Source organism: Cervus elaphus, chromosome 2 (assembly GCF_910594005.1).
Source record: "Cervus elaphus chromosome 2, mCerEla1.1, whole genome shotgun sequence".
Taxonomy (NCBI): domain Eukaryota; kingdom Metazoa; phylum Chordata; class Mammalia; order Artiodactyla; family Cervidae; genus Cervus; species Cervus elaphus.
In genome coordinates this window covers 26,060,605-26,081,680 of record NC_057816.1, presented here as the reverse complement: position 1 = coordinate 26,081,680, position 21,076 = coordinate 26,060,605, and the positions used below count along the sequence as shown (strand labels likewise).

General features: G+C 51.1%; 1 protein-coding gene across 1 annotated transcript in view; it reads right to left on the bottom strand.

Annotated features, from left to right (window-relative positions):
• SLC6A5 (solute carrier family 6 member 5) overlaps nt 1-18,303 on the bottom strand; it is a 56,439-nt gene extending 38,136 nt beyond the window's left edge. Inside the window, exons 1-6 of the mRNA XM_043875104.1 lie at nt 18,035-18,303; nt 16,114-16,653; nt 13,464-13,602; nt 10,720-10,851; nt 10,214-10,387; nt 2,371-2,512 (exon numbers count right to left, since the gene is read on the bottom strand). Coding sequence (XP_043731039.1) covers nt 2,371-2,512; nt 10,214-10,387; nt 10,720-10,851; nt 13,464-13,602; nt 16,114-16,653; nt 18,035-18,037 — 1,130 coding nt within the window. The 5' untranslated portion in view covers nt 18,038-18,303. The remainder of the gene's footprint in view (nt 1-2,370; nt 2,513-10,213; nt 10,388-10,719; nt 10,852-13,463; nt 13,603-16,113; nt 16,654-18,034) is intronic.
• Nucleotides 18,304-21,076: the final 2,773 nt, after the last annotated feature.

Below are 21,076 nucleotides of genomic sequence, written 5' to 3'. Positions count from 1 at the left end.
AGTGATGGGCGGGGTGGGGAGGGAGCGGGGCAGGGAAGAGAAGGAGGAGGTGGGTGAGGTGGCGGTCTGCAGGCTTTCTCTTCCTGCAGAGCCAGGGAGCCTGGAACAAAAGCCCAGCATCCCCCACCCTCCCCACCAGGGGCCGGATCAGATCAGGTTGGGAGGGGTTTGCTGACTGGGGCTCCCGCCCACAGCTGTCTGAGGTGGAACCAACTGAATTCACTCTGCTTTTAATTAATTACGGCCCTAAATGACTTACTGTATAGCACAGGGAACTCAGTATTTTATAATAACCCATAAGGGAAAAGAATCTGAAAAAGAATGTGTGTGTGTGTGTGTCTGTAACTGAATCACTGTGTTGTACACCTGAAATTAACATGAGGTGGTAATACAACTGTACTTCAACTTGAAAAAAATTAATTATGGCCCCGGGCAGGCTCTGAACAAGACTACATCAGCTCTACCATCATTGGCAGCTGCCCCAGAGCAGTGTAACAAATCCAAAAGCCTCGGGGTGGCAGGGGTGGGGCGGTCCTGGTGCAACCACCCTCCCCTGAAAGGCATTACAGAGGTTGATGTTTGTATATAAGAACACACCACTAAAAAAAAAAAAAAAAAAACACCACTAACAGAAATTCTGAACTGCTAAGGATGATTTTGTGTGTGTTTTTGTATTGTTCTACTCTTTTATGAGAATGCATCCCAATAGATTTTTTATAACTTTAAAAAATCAGTACAGAAAGAATAAAAAATGCTGCTGTGCATTTCATTTCAGGCTGTGACAGGCCTGCCCCAGGTCTGAGGTTGGCTGAAATGGAAACGCAGGGCTAGGTGGGCCTTACTCAAGGAACATATTCAAAGACAGATGACCAGCGGCAAATGGAAGGGAGCTGGCACTCATCTGGAGTGTCTGCTGGCACCTGAAGCAGTCCCCGCCTGTCTGGAGACCCCCGCATCCCTGGCCAGAGGGCACATGGGCACCCTCACTCCTGGGAACAGGAGGCTGCATCAGGGACCATGAGTCATCACGACAGACAAGACCATCCCCTCGACTCTGTACCAATCAAGTCCCGGAGCCTGTGTGTGTAGGGGGGTCTTTCTGTGACCTGAACCAAGGGCCAGCCAGCATCCAGACTCTGCAGCCGGCGTTCCCAGCCTCCAGAATCTAACGTCCGATGATCTGAGGTGGAGCTCAGGTAATGAGAATAAAAATGAGGTGCACAACAAATGTTAAACTCTTGAATCATCCTGAAAGCCTGTGCAAAAACTCTTCCATAAAACTGGTCTCCGGCTTCAAAAAGGTGGGGAACTGCTGCTCTAGAGGGCTGCAGATATGACAGCCGACTGATCTGACCTGCTCAGGGAAGCCGAGGGGCCAGCACCCCTCCTGGTCTAGCTGGGGCCCCCTGGGCTCAAGGGTAGAGAAGAAGTCACCAAGTGTGGGACCAGCCTCGGCTCCCAAACCTCAGGGGCCATATTTCCCAAGCCCTGAAAAGGTCTCCCAGCCCCCACGTCCCCACCACGCAGTGGGTAGGCAGTCTAATCAATGATTCCCCAGCCCCTTGGCCTTCTCAACCACTCCATGGTTTAATAAGGGATGTCGGATGGGCCTGGAGAAGCTCTTGATAACAGTCCCTCTGGGAAACTAAGATGGTCCCAGAGAATTCGCAAAGCCACCAAAGGCAGATTTACAAATCACTCTACCATAACCACTGTCCAGGCGGCACTAGTGGTAAAGAACCTGCCTGCCAATGCAGGAGACATAAACGACGTGGGTTTGACTCCTGGGTCGGGAAGACCCCCTGGAGGAGATCGACAATACACCTGACCATGTGGATTATGTGATCAGATTTCAGCCAACCACGGGTCAGGCTCCTTTCTCAATGCTCAGGGTGAATCGAGGCCCACCCTCACTGGTCAAGGTTATCTTTAGAGAGGGTTTTTTCCCCTCATTCAGCCTAACTGTCCCTTCTGTTCTACAGGGAATATTCATGTATTCGGAGTCCATACAGGACTCCATACAGGAGAGGAAACTTGGAATAGGAATTCATGGTACTCGGGAAAACCAGCGGGGATGTAGTGACCACTTCTCATTATCTAAGTAGAGGCCGCAAACGAGGGGCCCACTGACCTATGCATCTTATTTGACATTAGTGTTTCACTTTAATTGGTTTGCTAATGTTTAAAATGAGAGAGAGACATAAGAATTCATATTTGATTTCCAGCGTCTCTTGTAAAATGGAAGCCCTGGTGCACTGGCCCAGTGGGCAGAGAGGGCGCAGAGAGAGGCAGCCCAGCCCTCAAGTCCACAGGTTGGATATTCACTAATTTTCTGGGTTTCTCTCGGCAAATGTTTTTAAAAAATCTTACTTGAAATACTCTTCACTCCCACTGACGAACGTCTTATTGGCCTGGATGGTGAAGTTAACCATTGTCAAGTTGGGATAGGCAGTCATGCAGAAAGTCGAGTTCTTGATCTGTATTTTGGGATGGTCATTGATCAGACAGGAATCTGTTCAGGAGAGGACGGAATGAAAACACAGTGAAATCTGTTCAGAAATTAGACACTTGTCTTTCCAGCAACTTAAAGACAAAAGCTAAAATATTTCCTAAATATTGGACAGTCACTTTTGGGAAGGTATTAACTGAGCAAAGCTGGATGCAGATGAACCCCAAAATTGTGTGTTACTCAACCCGGAGCCCCTGGTATCCGCTTCAACTGTGCCTGTTCCTGGTAACAACAGCGCTGCTTTCTGGAGCGCTCTCTACATGCACTTTACATGCATTATCTACCCTGAGGCTCACAGCAGCCTAGGCTGTGGGTACCACTGCCTCCATCTTTAAGATGAGGAAAAAGGCTCAAAGTAAGGTTATCAGGTGATTCTATCAAAATCATACAGCTAACAAGAAAGAGAAGCAGGATTCAAACCCAGATCGTTATGATTCCACAAATAAACGGCTTGGGGAAATGAATTTTAATCAGGCATCAGCAAAGCTGAAGGGCTACTGCCGCAGAAGACTCACTAACAAGCTCACCTTGAACCCACTGTTTGGCAAGACGGCCGACACACAGAGGTCCCCTAAGTACGCGGGTCGTGTGCTTTCTGCACAACGACGTGAGCTCAGGAGCCTGCAACAGGGCTTCCCAGCTGGGGACGAATTTGTCCACCAGGGGGCACTTGGCAATGTCTGAGGACACAGCTGTCCTGTTCAGGGAACAGGGGGCTCCTGGAGTCTAGTGGGCAGAGGCCAGGGATCCTGCTAAACATCCGGCAGTGTACAGGACAAACCCCACGACGGAGAATGATCCAGCCCCACATGTCAACAGTGCAGAGGCTGAGAATGCCTGACCTAGACTGGGGTGGGGCCGGGGAACTAACCAGATGAGTCAATGTGTCTGGCACCTTGCTGGAAGCTTTGCCAATTATTATCTCATAAAAGCCTCCGAAAACCTCGGAGGTGCCTATTATTATCCTCATTTTAAACAGGAAGAAACTGAAGTCTTTCTGATCATGTTACAATGTCTCTATGATCCCTCGATTGACAGTTTAGATAAACAGTCCACCAGGATTAATGCCAAAGGATATTTAATGTATAAAGACGTGAAAGTAACACTAACAACAATAACTAACACTTACACGGCACTTACCATGTACTATTTTAAATGTCCTACATGTCTTAACTAATTTAACTCACACCTGCAAATAAAGAAACTGGGCACAGAGAAGTGCAGTTGCTTGCCAAGGTCACACAGCAGAATCAGGAGGCAAACAGTCACTCTCTCTTTGGAGGCCATGCTCTGAACCGCTCTACTGGGAAGCAGAGAGCAGGGAACATAAACTCAAACACCTTCAAGAGTCAGGCTGGTGACACAACTGAGAAAAATATAAAGTGGAGGGTAAAAAGTTACGGTAAACAGAGAGGACGACAGAGGATGAGATGGTTGGACGGCATCACCAACTCAATGGACATGAGTCTGAGTAAACTCCGGGAGTTGGTGATGGACAGGGAAGCCTGGCGTGCTGCAGTCCATAGGGTCGTAAAAAGTCGGACATGACTGAGCGACTGAACTGAACTGATCTGAAACAGAGAGTATGATCTTCCCTCTGTATCTGCAGATTTAATATCCTCGGATTCAACCAACTGCAGACTGAAATTTCGGTGGAGGTTGGCTGGATACTCTTTTCATTGTCTACACCATTTTACACACTGCACTGGAACACCTGCAGACTTTCGTATCCGAAGGGCTCTGGAACCAATCCCATGGATGTCGAGAGATGATTGCACCAGCCAACCCTGCCACGCTTTCCCAGGTGTTCTGATCAAAGATGCAGAAGACCTGCATATTTACATGAAGTCTCTCCATTTTAAAATATTGGAAATAAGGCCAAATTATCTTTAAACACCATGGACCAAACAAACAAAAAACATGCAGCCTAGACCTGGTGCATGGGTTCCGAATGTATGTCCTCCATGGAACAGCAAAGCGGGTAAACCTGCGGGTTCAGGAATTCCACTAGCTCTGAGAGCTTGGACAAGTTCCTTTATCTGTTCAAGCCTTCGTTTTTCTGATCCTTAAGTGTCTAGTTTGAAGGCTGTTCTAAGAACCAAATTAAGGGAGATAGATCATGAATGAAACCATCTCACGCAACACCTAGCACACAGCTGAACTCGGTAAAATTTAGCCATAATGCAAATGTCACTGTTACATCTTTTCATGGGGTGAGCATCTCTGACCCTCAAGATCATCTCTCAATTCCACTTGCCAGCCATAAAGTATCTAATGCCTCCCACACAACCTCACCAGAATATCTGAGAAGGCCGGATAAAATTAAAAGCTGTGATAATAAGCACCCCTTACCTCTGATTGTTTCTTTAGACCACAGGTTTTCTAAACAGCAGTGCTACTGACACTTGGGATCAGAAAATTCTCTGTGGTGAGGAGGCTGTCCTGAGAATCGCAGGGTATTATATTAGCAACCTCGCTGGCCTCTGCCCACTAGATGTCAGGAACATTTATCTTCCCCCTACCCCACTTGTGACCAAAAATGTCTGTGAACATTGCAAAACGCCTCCTGCAATACCTCTGCGGTTTGAGAAGCACCACTTAGAGTGTTCTCAAAAAACCTTCTTACTCAATATTATCTTCTTTAATCAAATAACAGTTTCAGGGGGATTCTGAGCTCAAAACTATCAACTATTTACCAAGGAAGCATTTGTTTCCCCTAGCGGGAACCAGATTGAAGGCAATTAAAGCACCACCCATGTCCCTTTTCCCTGAAGAAGCACAGAAGTTATTTCTAGCCCTCCTGCCAAAAATTCCAGCCGTCTATGATGGAAGAGATCGCTAACACACGGGCAAACTTCAAATCGCTTGCTTCCAAACCTGCCACAGAGAAACACGTGGGCAGCTTCCCTAGCGCGAGTCTCTGGGCGTGTCTGGATTACCACTCAGCGCCGCAGCGCAAGGTCACAGCGTCCCTGCGGCACTGCGGCTTCCTGCAATATCCCTTCCCACCACTGGGCGGCAGGAGCGCGCTTCCCAGCGCCCTGCGCCTTCAGGTCCGCCAGCAAAGGAACGCCGGGGCCCTGGCGTCAGCCGGCTCTGCGGCCCAGCAACCCTGAACAAAGAACCGCGATAAGGATCGCGCTGAACTGGAAGCGGTGGGAAGGATTCTCTTTACTTGGGCAATCATGAATAAATGAGAGCACACGAAAGACTAGGTAGAAAAGGAATCGTTGAATTAAAGTTCTAATGCAAATTAAGCCATTCCAGAAATAGAAATGGTGTTTGTGCAATTCCCATTTTAGGTAACCCAGCTAGCTCCTAATTTCAGAAAGCAGTCTCTGGTCTCAGCAGGACATGGATTAGCCCTTCAACATTACAACTACCCAGAGGGTTGAATGTCCTTAAGGAAAGCAGCCTCTCTCACAATCTACACCTTAGAAATGTGTGGCGAGCTCTACCAGTGGACTGAGCCAGGGCAGGTACGTCCTGGCATCTGAGTGATGAGGGGGGTCCCAGACAGTGTGTCCCTAGCAGAGCTCAGAGGCCATGGGATAAAACCCTTCCTGCTGTAAGTGAAGGTCATAATGGCCAGGGAATCTATCCTGCTCTCCTGGGACCAGCTGCCCGCTATCACAGGATAGGATGGTTATGGGGTTATAAGGGGGTGGATGAGCTTGGAAGGTCATTTGTGGAACACTGCACTAGGGGAGGGAGTTTTTCCACTTCCTCAACAAGGACAGCAAAGCCTGGCATGCTGCCGCCCATGGGGTTGCAAAGAGACAGATACGACTTAGTGACGGAACAACAAAAACAAGCCTCTATCAGAATGACCATTTGGGAGGCAGCCTGGGACATCATTGTCTGAACTCCCTTTATTTTATTTTTTTGGTGACACCATGCAGCATGCAGCATTTTAGATCCCTGATCAGGGATCGAACCTGTGCCCCCTGCATTAGGAGCATGGAGTCTTAGCCAATGGATCAGCACAGAAGTCCTTGAACTCCCATCTTGTCCAGCAGAGAAATGAGGCTACAAAGCTGACTATGTCTCTGCAAGTCATCCCCTTTTCTAAGTCACTTTAGGACCCAAAAGGGTCAATACTTATAAAAAGGATAGCCTGGCCCTGGTCATGTAAAACAGTCAAGTTTACAAAACCCAGCAAAGAACAGATGGAGGGGTTCCACTGAGAGAGGGGAAATTGAGACCTCCACTTTAAACAAACAAAAAATTTTAAACTACCGGCTAAGAATGAGATAAGATCCGCCGAGCCTATCCACATGCTTCCAGGGAATAGAATGCAAAATGTCCATTTCTCTCTCTGCTCAGAGCTTGCATCGTTTTTATGGTTTGACACATAAGGTAAGGTGCTTTGCTGTCATAATATCTTTACTCTTCCTTTCATGTTCCCTGGGATATTATGAGCCAGAAAAAAAAGTTCCACAAAACCAGCAAGGCCGGCACCCACATGCCGGGCCCAGTCATTGTATTCAGGTTGCTGTAAAAATACACACACACTATATACAAATGTATATACATATACATTCTCCAACCATAAAATAAATACATGTCCCTGATAGAAAATCTAGGGAAAAGGGAAAAAAAGAATGGCTCCAAATCTACCAGGTAATATGCTGTGTGTCACTTTCCTATATGATTTCTAGCGAGCACATTATTGTTAGTAAAAACAAAATTATACTATAAATCTGTACGCTGCTTTTACATTTAACATGATGTGCTGACGATATCCCTATGTTTTATGAATATTCATTTTTAAAGACAATGAAGTATTCTTTAGTCTTTAAAAATGCACTATAATTTGAACCATGGGATTATTGAATTTTTGTTACATATCTAAGCATTCCCCGTGTTTTCCTAGGCTATAAATGTGACTACAATGAACAATCTTGAATAGTCCTTACCTGTGTCTTTGATTTTTCCTTAACCGTAGATCCCCAGAAGTGGTATGACTAAGTCAAAATTACTGTTCAAATGAGCTTTCTTTTAAACCCCATAGAATCTCAGCTACAAACACCTGGACAGATGTCACTCTGCCAAGGCTGACAGAATAAAGCCTTCAGGAGCCCTGGATGAGCAGAGAATAGGGGTCATTGAGACCCAAATTCTGGTGCTGGCTCTACCTAGAGATGAGTGACTGGATACTTCCACCCTCTGAGGCTTAGAGTCCACTTTGTAACCTGCAAAATAGTGACCATGTCATCTGCCTCTTGGGACTCATAGGGCTCTTATTAGGAATAGCAGAGACATCATTTATGAAGCTGCTGTGTAGGCTAAGGAATGGTTAAGACCATGGCCTTGGGAGGCAGGCAAACTTGTGATCAAATCCTAGGTCTACCACAGAGCTAGGTTTATGAACTTGAGCTCTAGATTTTTTACCTATAAACTGGAAATAACAATTAAACCCATATATTGGCTTGTTGTCCATCCTAACATTGGTAATATGAGTTTTTAAAGAGTTGAACATGGTGGTTGATGTGTAGTGAGTGATGCTTGCTATTACTGTTAGGGCTTACTGTGCTGCATAAATACTAGTGGATATTGTTAGCAGAGGGAACAGGGTTTCTGAACTACTGTCCCTCCCAAGGGACAGATGCAGGACACCGATCACCATGACCCAAGAAGGCCCTGGTGGAAGTGCCCAGGGAAGCTTCCCTGGAGGCTGGATCAAGGCAACAGCCCTCCCTGAGTGGGCGCGCCCTCAGAAAGTGACTTCTGTCCCAGACACAATCCTGGATGGATAGTCCGGACACTGGGATAACTTGAGGCTTTTCTCCACTCCAGACCCCACATCCTGGACAATGCACTTTGCCAAAGTAGCAACCAGTTTCAGGAATCCATTCCAGCAGCTGATTGTCAGTGGTGAATCTGCAAACAGCTAGCTTACTGAGTGGGGTTCTCTCAGCGGCTTTGCAAAGGTGGGTCTGAGCTGGTAGGGAGCACAGGGCAAGAAGGTGGGCACTGCATTCCAAACGTGGTTAAGGGCAGACCAAGGGCTGTGGGCAAGCACCAGCCTGGTGGTTCCTACTCCTGGGTGCACCTGGAGAACTGTAAAAATACAGTTTTACAGAGTACTAGGCTTCATCCCCGGAGAGTCCAGTTTACTTGGTCTGGGCTCGACTCTAAGTGATGTCCTTATTTGCTAGTTCCCAGGGGATTCCCATGCGTAACAGCTTGGGTTGAGAACCACTGCTCCTAACTTTAGAGTTCATCCATTCGGAGACTGTAAAGATGAAGGCACTGAAGCCCAGGGTCTAGAGGGGCCCTACCCCTGCTCATTCCGCTGCTGAGCCCCACACCAGCTGTTGTTCAGTTGCTAAGTAGTGTCGATCTCTTTGGGACCCATGGACTGCATCATGCCAGGCTTCCCTGTACTTCACTCTTTTTCCGAGTTTGTTCAGATTCATGTCCATGAATGTCTCCACTCCAGGGAATCCCTCAGATCCTCATTCTGAGCACGTTAGGTGCCTTGGGTTTGAATTTGATGAGCAAGTGTCTCCAGTGTCAGCTCTCTGGCAATCTCATCCAAAGGGCCGCCAGGCGGAGCGGGATGTGTTGTGTGCGCCCACGCACGGGTGTGTAAAAGTACTCCAGTGTGAGTTCCCACCTTAAGGAATGTGCATCTCTTGCGGGGGGAGGGGGGGAGATGTGAGGGATGGGTCATCTTTCTCTCTTACACACTCAAAGCGTGTAAGTAACTTCCTTGTTCGGCAGCGTGCAGGCTGTCCAGGCAAACGAGCTGGGCTGGCGGACCGACTCTAAAACATGCAGGATTCTGACTGCTTAAAGGGAATAATAGACACGTTGGGGAAAGAAGAAGCTGCGTGCTGACTGGTGTTCACGAGAACGATCGGCACCGTCAAAGGCATCTGATTCCAGCACCTTCCATTTGTGGCCTCCCAACTAGGACCACATCCTCCACTTTTCTCCTTACAGCAAATCCCGTGTGCTAAGCAGATGAAGAATGTTGTTAGCATTTCTATTTTTCAGATGAGGAAAACTGAGACCCAGAGAGAAGTTACCTGACGCAAACGCACGTACCACCAGGGGCAAAACGCCTCACACACCAGAAGCCTTGCCAGCCACTCTGCCCCGCCCCTCCTCACTGCCACCCTTTTGCCCTTGACCTAGCAAGGTGACAGTTCCCCCAAGCCCCAAAGTATTTCAGGTCTGAACCAGTGTTCCCCAGGAACACGCCCCGCCTCCCCAGACAGCCTTCCCTCTTCTAGGCACTTCGTTATGTTCCTGTCAGAGGCCTGGAGGTCAAGCGTCTGTTCTCATGTGTTTGCCCCACGCTCTGGGCAGCATTCTGAGAAGTGTGGACCCAGGCTCACATGCCTCACTCTCCCAGACTCCAGACCTCGTTGCTTTACAGACTGTACCGTGTACACGAGTCACCTGGGGACCCGACCCTAGCCAAATCTAGTAAGTCAGACTACTTGGTGGGACTTGCAGTTCTACATTTTCAACAAATACTCCAGCTATTCATAAGCAAACAAAAATTTGATTACCCTGTCTAGGCCATGAGTTTCTTAAACATTAGAACTAACTATATTCGAGATGGGTTTTCACCTCTGTACCCCCAGCCTCTAGTATAGAACCTGACTAACATCATAGGTGCTCAGTTCATCCTCACTGAATGAATGAATGAATGAACAATTCGCCTGGTGCAGGTGTATCCAAACTTACCTAGTAAAAGTTTGGTTTTGTCTTTGCATTCTGGCGTGTTCCAAGGGTTGTTGCAGGAGCCCCAGGGCAGCACAGACACAAAGGAGGCAAACAGGTAGAAAAGTGTGTAGCAAATAATCACATTGTAGTATATGGCTATTAGGACGGAGATGATCAGCATTGCAATGCCACAGCCTGTGGAAGCAAAAGTTTCAGGGATTCGTTTCCTTCAGAGCCTGTGGAAACTTTATGGTCGGGCGCAGGGCAGGGGAATGTAGGTGCTGGCTCCCTCTTACAGACGGACACGTTAACAGTGGAATAGACTCTGTGTCAGGGGCTATCGAGACATTCTGCCAGGAAGACAGTGATGCCAGAGATGATCTTGGGCCCCAGTGGTGAAACTGATCACATAGAGAAGGAAGGAATGGGTTCTCCCAGTTACAGAAGCAGGTCTCACTCCCTGGGGCCATTTGGTGCCAGAGAGGGCAAGGAAGGACTGAGGCAGCTGGGAAGCAGGGAGCACTCACCTTGCAGGGCTGGGATGGCCTTCCACACAGACACCGGCCCCTGGCTGGCAAACTGGCCCAGGGACACCTCTAGGAAGAAGATGGGCAACCCTGCCAGAGCCAGCATCATCAGGTAAGGGATGAGGAAAGCACCTTGGAAAGAGAGAGTGGGAGATGAGCGCTCAGAGAGGCCCAGGCAGGCAGGCTCCATCCTCCCCCTCAGGGAGCTCACCTTCTCCAGGAAGCTTTTGATATTCCAGCTCAACCACCAGCACCCAGGGACATATAGTAGCCATCCTCTACACAATGCCAGGATACCCTGCAACCACACTATTTTTTCAGTTCCCCATTGGATGGATCGTTGGGGGTTGCAGGCTGAGTGGACTTTATTCTTTTGTTTTAGTACTTCAGCATCCCCAAATTAAGCCCTTCCTTCCAATGTTCAACAAATCCACACTTCTGATTCACTACAGGACTCAGATTCAGTTAAATCTCATTGGGATCTCAGCCCTCCAAATCTGCTAAGCTAGACTGCAGAGGCCCTTGACTTGAGTTACTTGCACACCTACCAACCAGATGGGTGGTGGAGACATCCTTCCCCCTCCACCTCAGCCTTCACACAGGTCTCAACTTCCTTCTCCATGTGAGAAGTCCCTTCCATCCTTCAAGGTCAACTCAAATGCCTCCTCCCCCAGGAAGTCTCACTTCTCTACCCTCCCATAGAACCTCCCCTCCCAACACCAGGTACTTGGCAATGTTTATGTGGATGTCTTATCTAGACTTCGGGCTTCCAATGCTGTTGATCCTTCCTCTCTGTTCTCTAGAACACCCAGGCCAGGGCTCCGGGAGCTAGCAGGTCTCCAGAGACTGGCTGAGGGTTCCTGGGGGTCTTCATCCTCAAGCATTCTTTGGGGTTGTTTGGTAGGAGCTTGGGGAATAGCCATGATCTTTGAAAGGGTCTGGACCAGGGAGGGCTGTTGCACAGTCAGAACTAATTTGGGGACTCATGACACCAGAGCCCAGAACACTGGACCCCACAGAAGGAAAGCTGATCTTTCTCTTGTCAGTTCCTCCTGCTGGAAGGGCCTTTCCCGCCAGGGCCTCTCCAGAGGAGGAAGGCCAGGGACTGCTGGGGAGTAAAACCAGGGCTCTTGCTTTATCCTCTCCTGAATGGGTTTTTGAGAAAGATGTGGATCGTGCAGGCCTTCTCTTTTGTTCCGAGGGAGGAAGCGAGTGAACCCTCCATCCCCTCCCCTCCATCCCCTTGAAGGGGCTGGAGCCACAGTGCTTGCGGAAAAGGTTGCCTTCCCTCCTGGTGGCCGGATTCAACTCCCCATGCAGCCGGAGCTTTTCTCAGGTCGTGTTTTTTCTCAGATCTTTGTATTTCTCAGATGGCGGGTGAGGAAAGCTCAGGCCCTTCTCACTCACCCAGCAGAGCGTCTGGCCTCAAAGCTTCCGTGCTCCCTGGACTGGAACTCCCTCCCTCACCCCTCCCCCCGGCTGTCCGCCCCCCTTTCTGGCACTGGAAGCTTTATCACAGCACCCTGGTCTGGGGACTCCCTGCAGAGAACGAGCGGAAACACAGCTGGGGCGGCCGAGTCTGTGTGTGACCCGGCAGGCGCTCTTCTGTTTCCAGGGCACCCCTCCGTGATCGTAACCACTCTGCACTCCTCATAAATCCTTGTCAACCGTGTCCTGATTCGGAATGAGGGGGAGGGGTGTTAACATATTTTTCTCTTTTCATCATCACACGGCACTGCACCTGTCCCTCCTGCCCGCACCTGGAGAGCTCACCCAGAGACCAAAAAACAAGAAACAAACAAAGCCCGAACCCTGAAGCTGCCTAACCCAATGGGGCGAGGGGCGCATTTCTTATCTCCGTGGTCCTGTTGAGAAGCTGTGAAAGAGGAACCTAGGTGCAAATTCCTATTTGTAGAAGGGGCTAGGCTTAGCCCAGCTCTGTGGTGCCTCAGCTTTGCCAGGGCAGGCAAAGGGGACGCTGGATGTGCCGGGTCCCTCCTCAGTGGGTACAGGAGAGGCTCAATGGATCCTAGCGGCCTGGCAGCTGGTGCGTGTGTGACTGGCGCCCACTGCATTTTAGAAACGGTTTTCCTTCCACCCAGTGAGGACAAATACAACGGAAACCGTTTTTGCTAAAGTCAAAATAAACCCTGCTTGTGCCCAAGAGGACGTATCTGTGTGAGTGCTTCTACTGGATTCTCAAGAGCACAAGCCCCAGCCGCTCTGCGCGTCCACCTCCTGGCTCGCCTGCATCCTGTCCTCTGCACGACCCAAGTGCCCGGCAGGCTCAGATTTCCAGGCTACTGTCTTACCACGTACTTAATTCAATGTCCAGGGCAGCACAGCTCCTGGCTCTAAAACTATTCATGTGCGAGGAGGGCATCGGAATAACTTGTACCGAAATAACTTGTGGGCTAAATTAGGATTTGAACTCGCCTGCATCAGTGTTCCCCTGAATCAGGACCCGGCCTCCCAAGTGGACAATGGGGCCTGTGGGAACCCATCTCTCCCCTGAGCTTGATCTGCAGATAAAAGCCTCCTGGATCTAGTACCAACCAGGTACGGTAGCTCCTGCTCTCCGGCTTCCCATGGATGCCTACAGGGGATGGAGCTGGAGTGTGAAGGGCCTGCCCTGAGCCTCCTCTCTCAGCCCGAGTCCCCAGATTCTGCATCCCCTACTCTGGGTCCCCCGCCAACCCACAAGTGCCCGCCCTGCCACGGGGGAAAGAGCGGAAAAGCCATACCTCCCCCGTTCTGGAAGGCCAGGTAGGGAAACCTCCAGACATTGCCCAGCCCCACTGCGTACCCCACCATGGACAGGATGAAGTCCAGTTTGCTGGACCAGTTCCCTCGGGCCTTATTCTCATCCCCTTGCTCGTCCTCCTGGGGGCGGAAAAGCACATTGTCGGATCACAGCCCTAGGTAGGTCGGCAGGCAGGCCCCATTCCGCCCCTCCTCCACTCCCCCCCACAAAGCTGAGGGTCCTTCCCAGCAAGCAGGCCCCCAATTTTCACACGAGGATGCATCGGCAGGCAGGGCCCTGACCCCTCAACCCTGCACGCTTTCAGCAGGCAGGCTCCCAATTCTGATGTGAAGATCCATCTTCAAGAGACTCTTGAACCCCCTCTTTTCCCAAATCCCACAGTCAAGTCACACCAGCAAGCAGCTTTCCCCAAACCTTGAACCTGTAGGTTGATTGCAAGCAGATCCCTCCATCCCCAACCCCTGACCAAGAGTTCCTTTGGCAAGCAGGCCCCAATATCATGCCTAGGGTCCCCAGCAAGCAGGTTCCTAAACATCCCCCTACTTCCCAAAATTCCTCAACACACCCCTTTCTCTCTCTCTCTCTTTTTTTTCTTTTGGAGTCCATGCTAAGGCCAGAAAGAGAGCTGCAATGCCTGAAGCCAGCCAGAGCCCCTGCATCACTCTCTCCAAAGCCTACGGCAGAAGCTGCCTCTCAGCTCATTAAAAGGGCACCTTTCAGCTCTAGGGAAAGGGAGATGGGAAGGAGGGAATTATAGGGGTGAAACAAGAAGGGGACGGAGAAACAGACATGGAAAGAGACAGGACATCAAAAACCCTGAGTTCTGGTCTACACTTTATCCTACCCAGCTGGATAACCCCAAGCAAGCCACTGACTCTCTTGGAGCTGCTGTGTCCCGATCGTAAACTGAGTGGTTCAGAATCATGGTCCCCCGAGGCACCCTCCAGCTCCTGCAGTCTATGGGTTTGGGGAGCTCACCTCTCCAAGCCCACACTAAGATGCTCTCTTAGGGCAGTCCCTAGTTCTGGAATGCCTTACTGCAAGGCAGAAAGAAAAACTGAAAATCCACTCAGAAAGTGTTCAGGACACAAAGCTTCCAGGGACCTGAGCCCTGGTCCTGCTCCCTCCTCCATGACCCCCCACCTCCTATTCTAGCATTCTGGCCTGTCCACACTGTTCCACAGGCCATGGAGGATAAAGAAGCAGCTGGCAAGATGGGAAAGAGGTCTGGGGGAGAGAGGAGGAGGGGCAAGGTGGGTGGCAGAAAGACCAGAATCAGAAAGACAGGCAGAGCCGAAAATAGGTAAAGGCAGGGCTTGATCTACACTGACCATCTTTAATATCCCTGCTACACACCTCCCACGCATGTACCATCTCCAGTGCCCTCCCCCTTCAATTCTTCCAGGGCTAGAAAGGGTGGGAGTTCCGGCTCCTTTTGCCGCAGTGCGGAGGTTAAGCAAGACATGTGAGACAAATTCTCTGCCTCCACCTGGGGTCACACTCTTGGGCACAGGCTGTCACAGGCAGTTAATGCACACAGTCAAACGCTCCAGAGGTGGACCCCAAGAGCAAGGGCGAGTGGGAAAGCCTAAGGTTACATCCACTTCTAGTTATTTTAACAGCTGAGCGCTTGCTGTGTGGATAAGTGTGTGTGTGTGTGTGTGTGTGTGAGTCTACAAACACTAGAGTAACTAAGAAGGACTACATAAACCCTAGATCGCACACAGGGAGATGTTCTGGTTCAAGAATCCCCCCGCTGGGTACACAGGCTTAGCGCCTGAGCCCAGGGGAGGAGGCTGTGGAGAGGCACGCGGTGGGAAAGGAAGAGCTGAAGTCTATGAAACAGGATGGAGGGAAGAAATCAGAGGAGGGGAGAGACTGGAGGGAGTGGGAGAAGAAGACAAAAGCCCATGTGGGAGGGGGGCCACCAATAACAGCTGCCTCCTCCCCCACTCAGGACTGGGATTTGCTTTGTGGGTTTTTCATGCCTCTGGTTCAATCTAAAGGATCAAATCTGAAGCTTATCCAATTGAGAGGAGTACCCTAAGAAATATATATACACGAAATTAGGTACAGGTTTTGGAAAAGATAGGCTCTGAGGCTTAAACTTCAGTAGCGGCCTCATATAAACCACTTATCAAATGAGTTCCCACGATTATTGTAACTTGCAGTACAAAGCCCACAGGACTAAACCATCATTCCTCCCTTCCCCCGACCCCCGCCCAGGTTTTTCTCTGCGTTTTCTTCTCCTTTTAAAATTAAGTTAAAAAGATCCAGTGGTTAACAAGAGGGGGAGTCCTGTTTGCGGAAAGGGGTAAGAATCTAAACGCCTCAACTGCGTGATGAGTCTGCACCTGGATGGCCTACCACTGAGGCTGGGAAGGAGCCGTTAGTGGCAGCTCCCGAGGTTTCGAGCCCTCTGGCAGGGTTGCGGCAGCCCTCCAGCCTCTGAACTAACGACCCCCCCAGCGCAGTGCGAGTTTCCGAAGCCCCAAAGCTGCCCCCCGCATCCATCACCTGGCGCTGCCAACCGGTCTCCCCATCAGCACACGTGCACCCGCTTGGGCCTGGCTCGCCTCTCCCGCAGCTGGGGAGCAGGAGGCGGCGCGGCTCCAGCCCGACCTGCTTACCTGGGCGGCAGCGGTGGCCACGCTGCCCGGGAGCACGGACGTGATTCCATCCGTGCCCAGCACCACGGTGCTCTGGCTGATATTCACCCAGCCTACGGCCGGGGTATTGTTCCGCTCCAGGGTGCCCTTGCCCACACTCACATTCGCATCCCCCTCCGGGCCCCGCAGGGCTGGAATCTTACAGGGCAGCGCGTTGCCGGGCCCGGCGCCCCCCGAAGGAGGGGCGGCCTGCGCACCGTGCGCCTCGCTGCAGTCCCGCAGAGCCGCCGAGGCCGCCGGCGCCCGAGGGCTACTCATTTTGCAAGCCCCCGCTCCTCCGGGTCGCTCGGCCTCGCAGGCTCGCGCGTCGGGGGCATGGAAAGTTTGTGCGCCGGTGGAAGCGGACCTGGGCACACGCGGCGGCGGCGCGGCGGTGGCCGCGGGAAACTCCTGCTCCGGGCTCGTCCTGGGCGCGCACGGGCCATCGTGGTGGCCCGGGGGCACCGCCGCCTCCAGGCTGTTGGCTGGTGGTTTATTCATTTCCTTGGGAGCACTGCAATCCTGCGAACACAACGTGAAGTTCGTGCAAAACTAGTCACGGCAGCCTTAAAAAATACCTGTATCCACATATAGAGACGTTCACAACTCAGATCCAGACATAAGATCCAGGGAACAAATTGGAATCTGGATTTTTTTTTTTTTTCCTTCTTCAATAAAAACTGTAATCAGTATTTCTCAATCTGTCTGTCTCCCGGATAACTAGATGACATAAGGAAGGTAATATTCTCCTCCCTGATAGAAGGTGAACTAAAAAAAAAAGATGCAGAAATGTTTTTTGGAAGGGGGGTGGGAGAGGAGGGCGGAAATAGCCCTACAGCCATGAGCTCCTGCCTTCTTTGGATTTCACATCACGGCTTTGGGTGCCCACGGTCCCCATCACCATTGTAGAAAGATTCTTTAATTTTCCGCCCCATTTCCTTTGTCATTCAACAATGCACATTTGCTGCCTTTTTTTTTTTTTTTTTTTTTAAATAAGCGATAGACAAGCTGTGGCCACAAAAGCTGATGCCCTGGCACCTGCAAGTGTTTGAGGCCAAATTGGTTATGTGAATCCCAGCGATCCCAAAACTACCCACACCCGCCAGGTAGTAAAGGCAAGGATAAGGAAAACGACCAAACAGTAACAACAGCCCCGCAAGAACAACAATAAACCAGATTTAAAACACAAGACAGTAACCAGGTGTATCTTCCACAGCCTACATTCACTTCCAGATTCCTAGATATGCAAAAGATCCTGAGAAGATTTTCGGTCCTCCCCACTCCCCAAGAATAGCTATTCACAAGAGTTTAATATCCATGCCCCTATTCTGGCTTAGGAACTGAAACTCAGGACTACTAATTTTCACTTGTTTTCTCCCAGTTGAGAATGGAAATAACTGCCAGCAATATTTTTTTTTCATCCACTTTCTCTCTTCATGTTATCTTTCAGGGCTTCATAAATATTAGTGCCACCGATTACTATTATACTGTAAGAATAATCATATTACCTTCACCTCAGCCACACCTAACCTTCTTGCACAAATGCACAGATCAGAACCCTTTAATTTGCACCAAATTAAGTATCTCCGCTTCAGCCAGCATTCTTATCTCAGTGCCTCTAGTATTCGGTGGCTCTCTTCAGTACTGGCACCTGGTTTTTCAGCACCAAGGACAGTTCCCAGAATAGCGGGATTGGGCGACACCTCCAACCTCTTAGCTCCAGAGCCTCAGAAACCTCTTTCCCACCCCCAGGTGATGCTCACAAGTACAATGTACCTATGGTTGTCTTCCCTTTGCCTTTCAGAATACATAGAACATTTCACAAAGAAATATCCAAAACGAATCTGCCCTTCCTACCCTGACAGCCCCCTCTCCTCTTAAAAGAACAAAAGCAAACACTCACCATGTCTGAAGCGGGCAACAGATTCAACGAGTAGAGAGTGAGACCAGCTATTGACAAGACTGGGTTTGGCTCCAGCAAGAGAGGCGCTTTCTATATCTCCTTGGGAAAGGCCGGGTTTGCGTCAGTGCAAAGCAAGGTGCCCTTCGTTTGACATTTTCTTGATAATACAAGTTTGATAAATCATTACCCCCTTGGATTCGAGTTTTAAAGGGACATCAGCTGAAAGTACGCTGGCCAGTTGTCACTCAGGCGGGAGGGGGCTGCGTGTTCGGCGTGACTCATGTGGGTCTGATTACTAAACCGAAGCCGGCGGGAGGGGATGACAGAAGTTTTCCTCCTCCTAATTAAGGGAAACATGGGAGGGACACGTCCCACTGCACCCAAGCCGAGGCGCAGCCGCCAATGGATCGGATTGGGCTGCCGAGGTGGGCGTAGGGGAAGGAGTTAAATCACTGTCGTGTTTCCTTCTTTCTCCTCGGCTAGATCCCCTTGCCACCTCTCCAAACCTGCAGGAAGAGGATTCCGCAGTATTACGCCAAAGAGATCGAGGGTCTGCACGAAGCACCACCGCCCAGCAACGGCTGTGCACAGAGGCCCTGCATTTAAAAGGCTGCACCAACCTTGCCTGTACTTGACTTCAGATTCCCACAGCCCAACCTCCCTGTCAACCAGTGTTGGGGGGATCCTTAAAAAATAGGTCTTCGCTTAAAAGACTGAGGTCTAGTGTTTGCATTTCTACATTATCTCTATGAACACAATGAAGAGACATTCCTAAGTAAAATTAGGATTATTATTCTCATTGCATGTTTTAAGCTCCTCTGACAATATTATAGAGAAATAAAAAAGAAATTATTTCCAACACTGATCTGGTTCTTAGGTCACTTTCAAAGTCAAAGGAACTCCATTCTTTCTTCCTGTCCCTGTTGATAAAAATCCACCACAGCCAGGGAATGACGCACAAGGTGTAATAGACCCTCCACATCACCATCCGCGGCAGCTGGGCGGCAGGGCTGGCCCTCGGGGTGCCAGCAGAGGACGTTCTACCGTACTGAGGCTAGGGTGGAGGTGGCCGCGGTGAGGAAAAAAAAAAAAAAGATGGGTTTTCCTGCTGGTACAAAGCAATGACTGCAGTCGTAAGAAAGGGAACACACTTTTACAAAGCGGGTGGTTTGGAGACTGGCGGGGGGATCGTAGCAAACGCTTCCCCTCTGGCCGAGCCGGTTCAGAGAACTCCAGGCCTTGGAAATGGGGAGCTCTGCAGAGCATTCTGTCCCTACCCTGCTGCCCGCAGCCGTGCCCACTGCCTCGGGGTCGGCGGCGTCGCACTCGACTGGGCTGTCCCCACGCGGCGAGGACAAAGCTGCGGCGCCCGCGGGCGAGGCTGCGGCGGCAGATTGCGGTGGGCGCCCAGGGCATTCCTGCCGGGGCCCTCCCGCCTCCTTCCGAGCCGCGCCAGTGCACGCGGATGCCTCAGCTCACTGGCTCTGCCCCTCCAAGAGCAGCCGGCTAGGGACCCACGGTCTGCATGATGATGGAAGGGGGAGAGCTTCCTGAAGTGCTATTCCTCCCCAAGTTTCCTGGGGGGGGGGGGGCCGGGGGTGGGAGCTTCAGGCCTCTTTCCATTGTAGTTTTGATTGAACATTTATTAAGCTCTCAACATAATCGTTCAAGGGCTTTCCGTGAATGGGCTTTTCCATTTAGCGTTAAAAACAGTTTTTGAGAAACTCCCAGTTAGAAAGCGGGAGGCGGAGGCTCAGAAAGTCACCTTCGAATCCTGAAGAGTCTTCCCAACCCTCCCACAAGGCCGTCTGGGGGCCGATAGCGCTTTTCTGGCGGGAAACCCAGCGAGGTGGCGGAGAGGGGAAGAAGGCAGGTGGCGTGGGACTGTGGTGGGCTCTCGCTGCAGGAGGGTGAGAAGAGCGGATGAGGCCAGGAATCCCCCATGGGGCGCTAGCTTCGACCCCGGCGGGATCGTGGAAACACCTTGGACTCCCGCAGCGTACGGGGAAATCAAGGGGCTCTGCCAGGCGCTTCTTCCCAAACAGTCCGCAAAGAGTCAAAGCAGGATTCGAGAACTTAGGTAAAGGGCAGGCAAGGCAGCCCCGAATTTCTGCGCCAGGACGGGCACTCTTAGATCCGGGTAGGCCTCGCCCTCCCGGCCCTGGGCGGACTTCCAAAAGACAGTCACGACTTCGAAGTCAGTTTTCGCAATTTGCATTCGAGCCGCCCCCGCCAAGTGCCAGGTGTGCGCAGACTTCCCGGCCCGGGCGGGAGAGAGGAAAGCGCGCAGAGGCCGCGGCGTACTGCGGTCCCGCCGCCCGAGCCCTGGCTCAGCCCCGCCACCCCCGGGTCTGACGTGTCCCCCGCAGGCCCTCCCCGGCCGAGTGCGCACTCGTTCCCCGCGTGGGGCCCGACGTGCGTCAGGCCCTTTGGAGGTGGTTGAAGCGGCGGCTGCAGGGCGTTAGCGGAGGCGCTGCTTTGGCTTCCCACCTCCTCCCCTTCCAGTGGCTAGACCCTGCAGAGGAGGGGCCGCGAGAGGAGAGGCAGAGTGCGGAGCGGGGAGACCTAGATGGGTCGATCTGAAGTCGATTCGGGTGTGGAGTGGCGGGCATCAGCCTAGCAGCAGGGCAGGGGCGAGAAGGCTGGGGAGAGGGCTGGGCGGGAGGCGGGCAGCGCCGAGGAGGGAGCCGCAGTATTAAAATACAAGGAGGCTCCGGTCCTGCCATTGCGGGCCTCCATCCCCCGCCCTCTGCCGCCGCCTGTGTGGAGTGATAATCGGGCTCTGAGCACCGCCGCGGAGCAGGCCGTAAATCCGCATCCATCACCGCGCAGCCATTCGGTCGGAATTAGCCAGTCACTATGGCCTTAATTACTTTGTCAAAGATGAAAAATAGTAATTGATTTTGCCCTCGATCGCTCTGCTCCCCCTCCTCCTCTTGCAGTTAAGCAAATAAATAGCTATTTTTGAAAACTCGTGTCTACCGGGCAGAATGTGGAGGTGGGGAGGGGGCAGAATTTAGTGAAAAAGAGGCCATCCAGTGG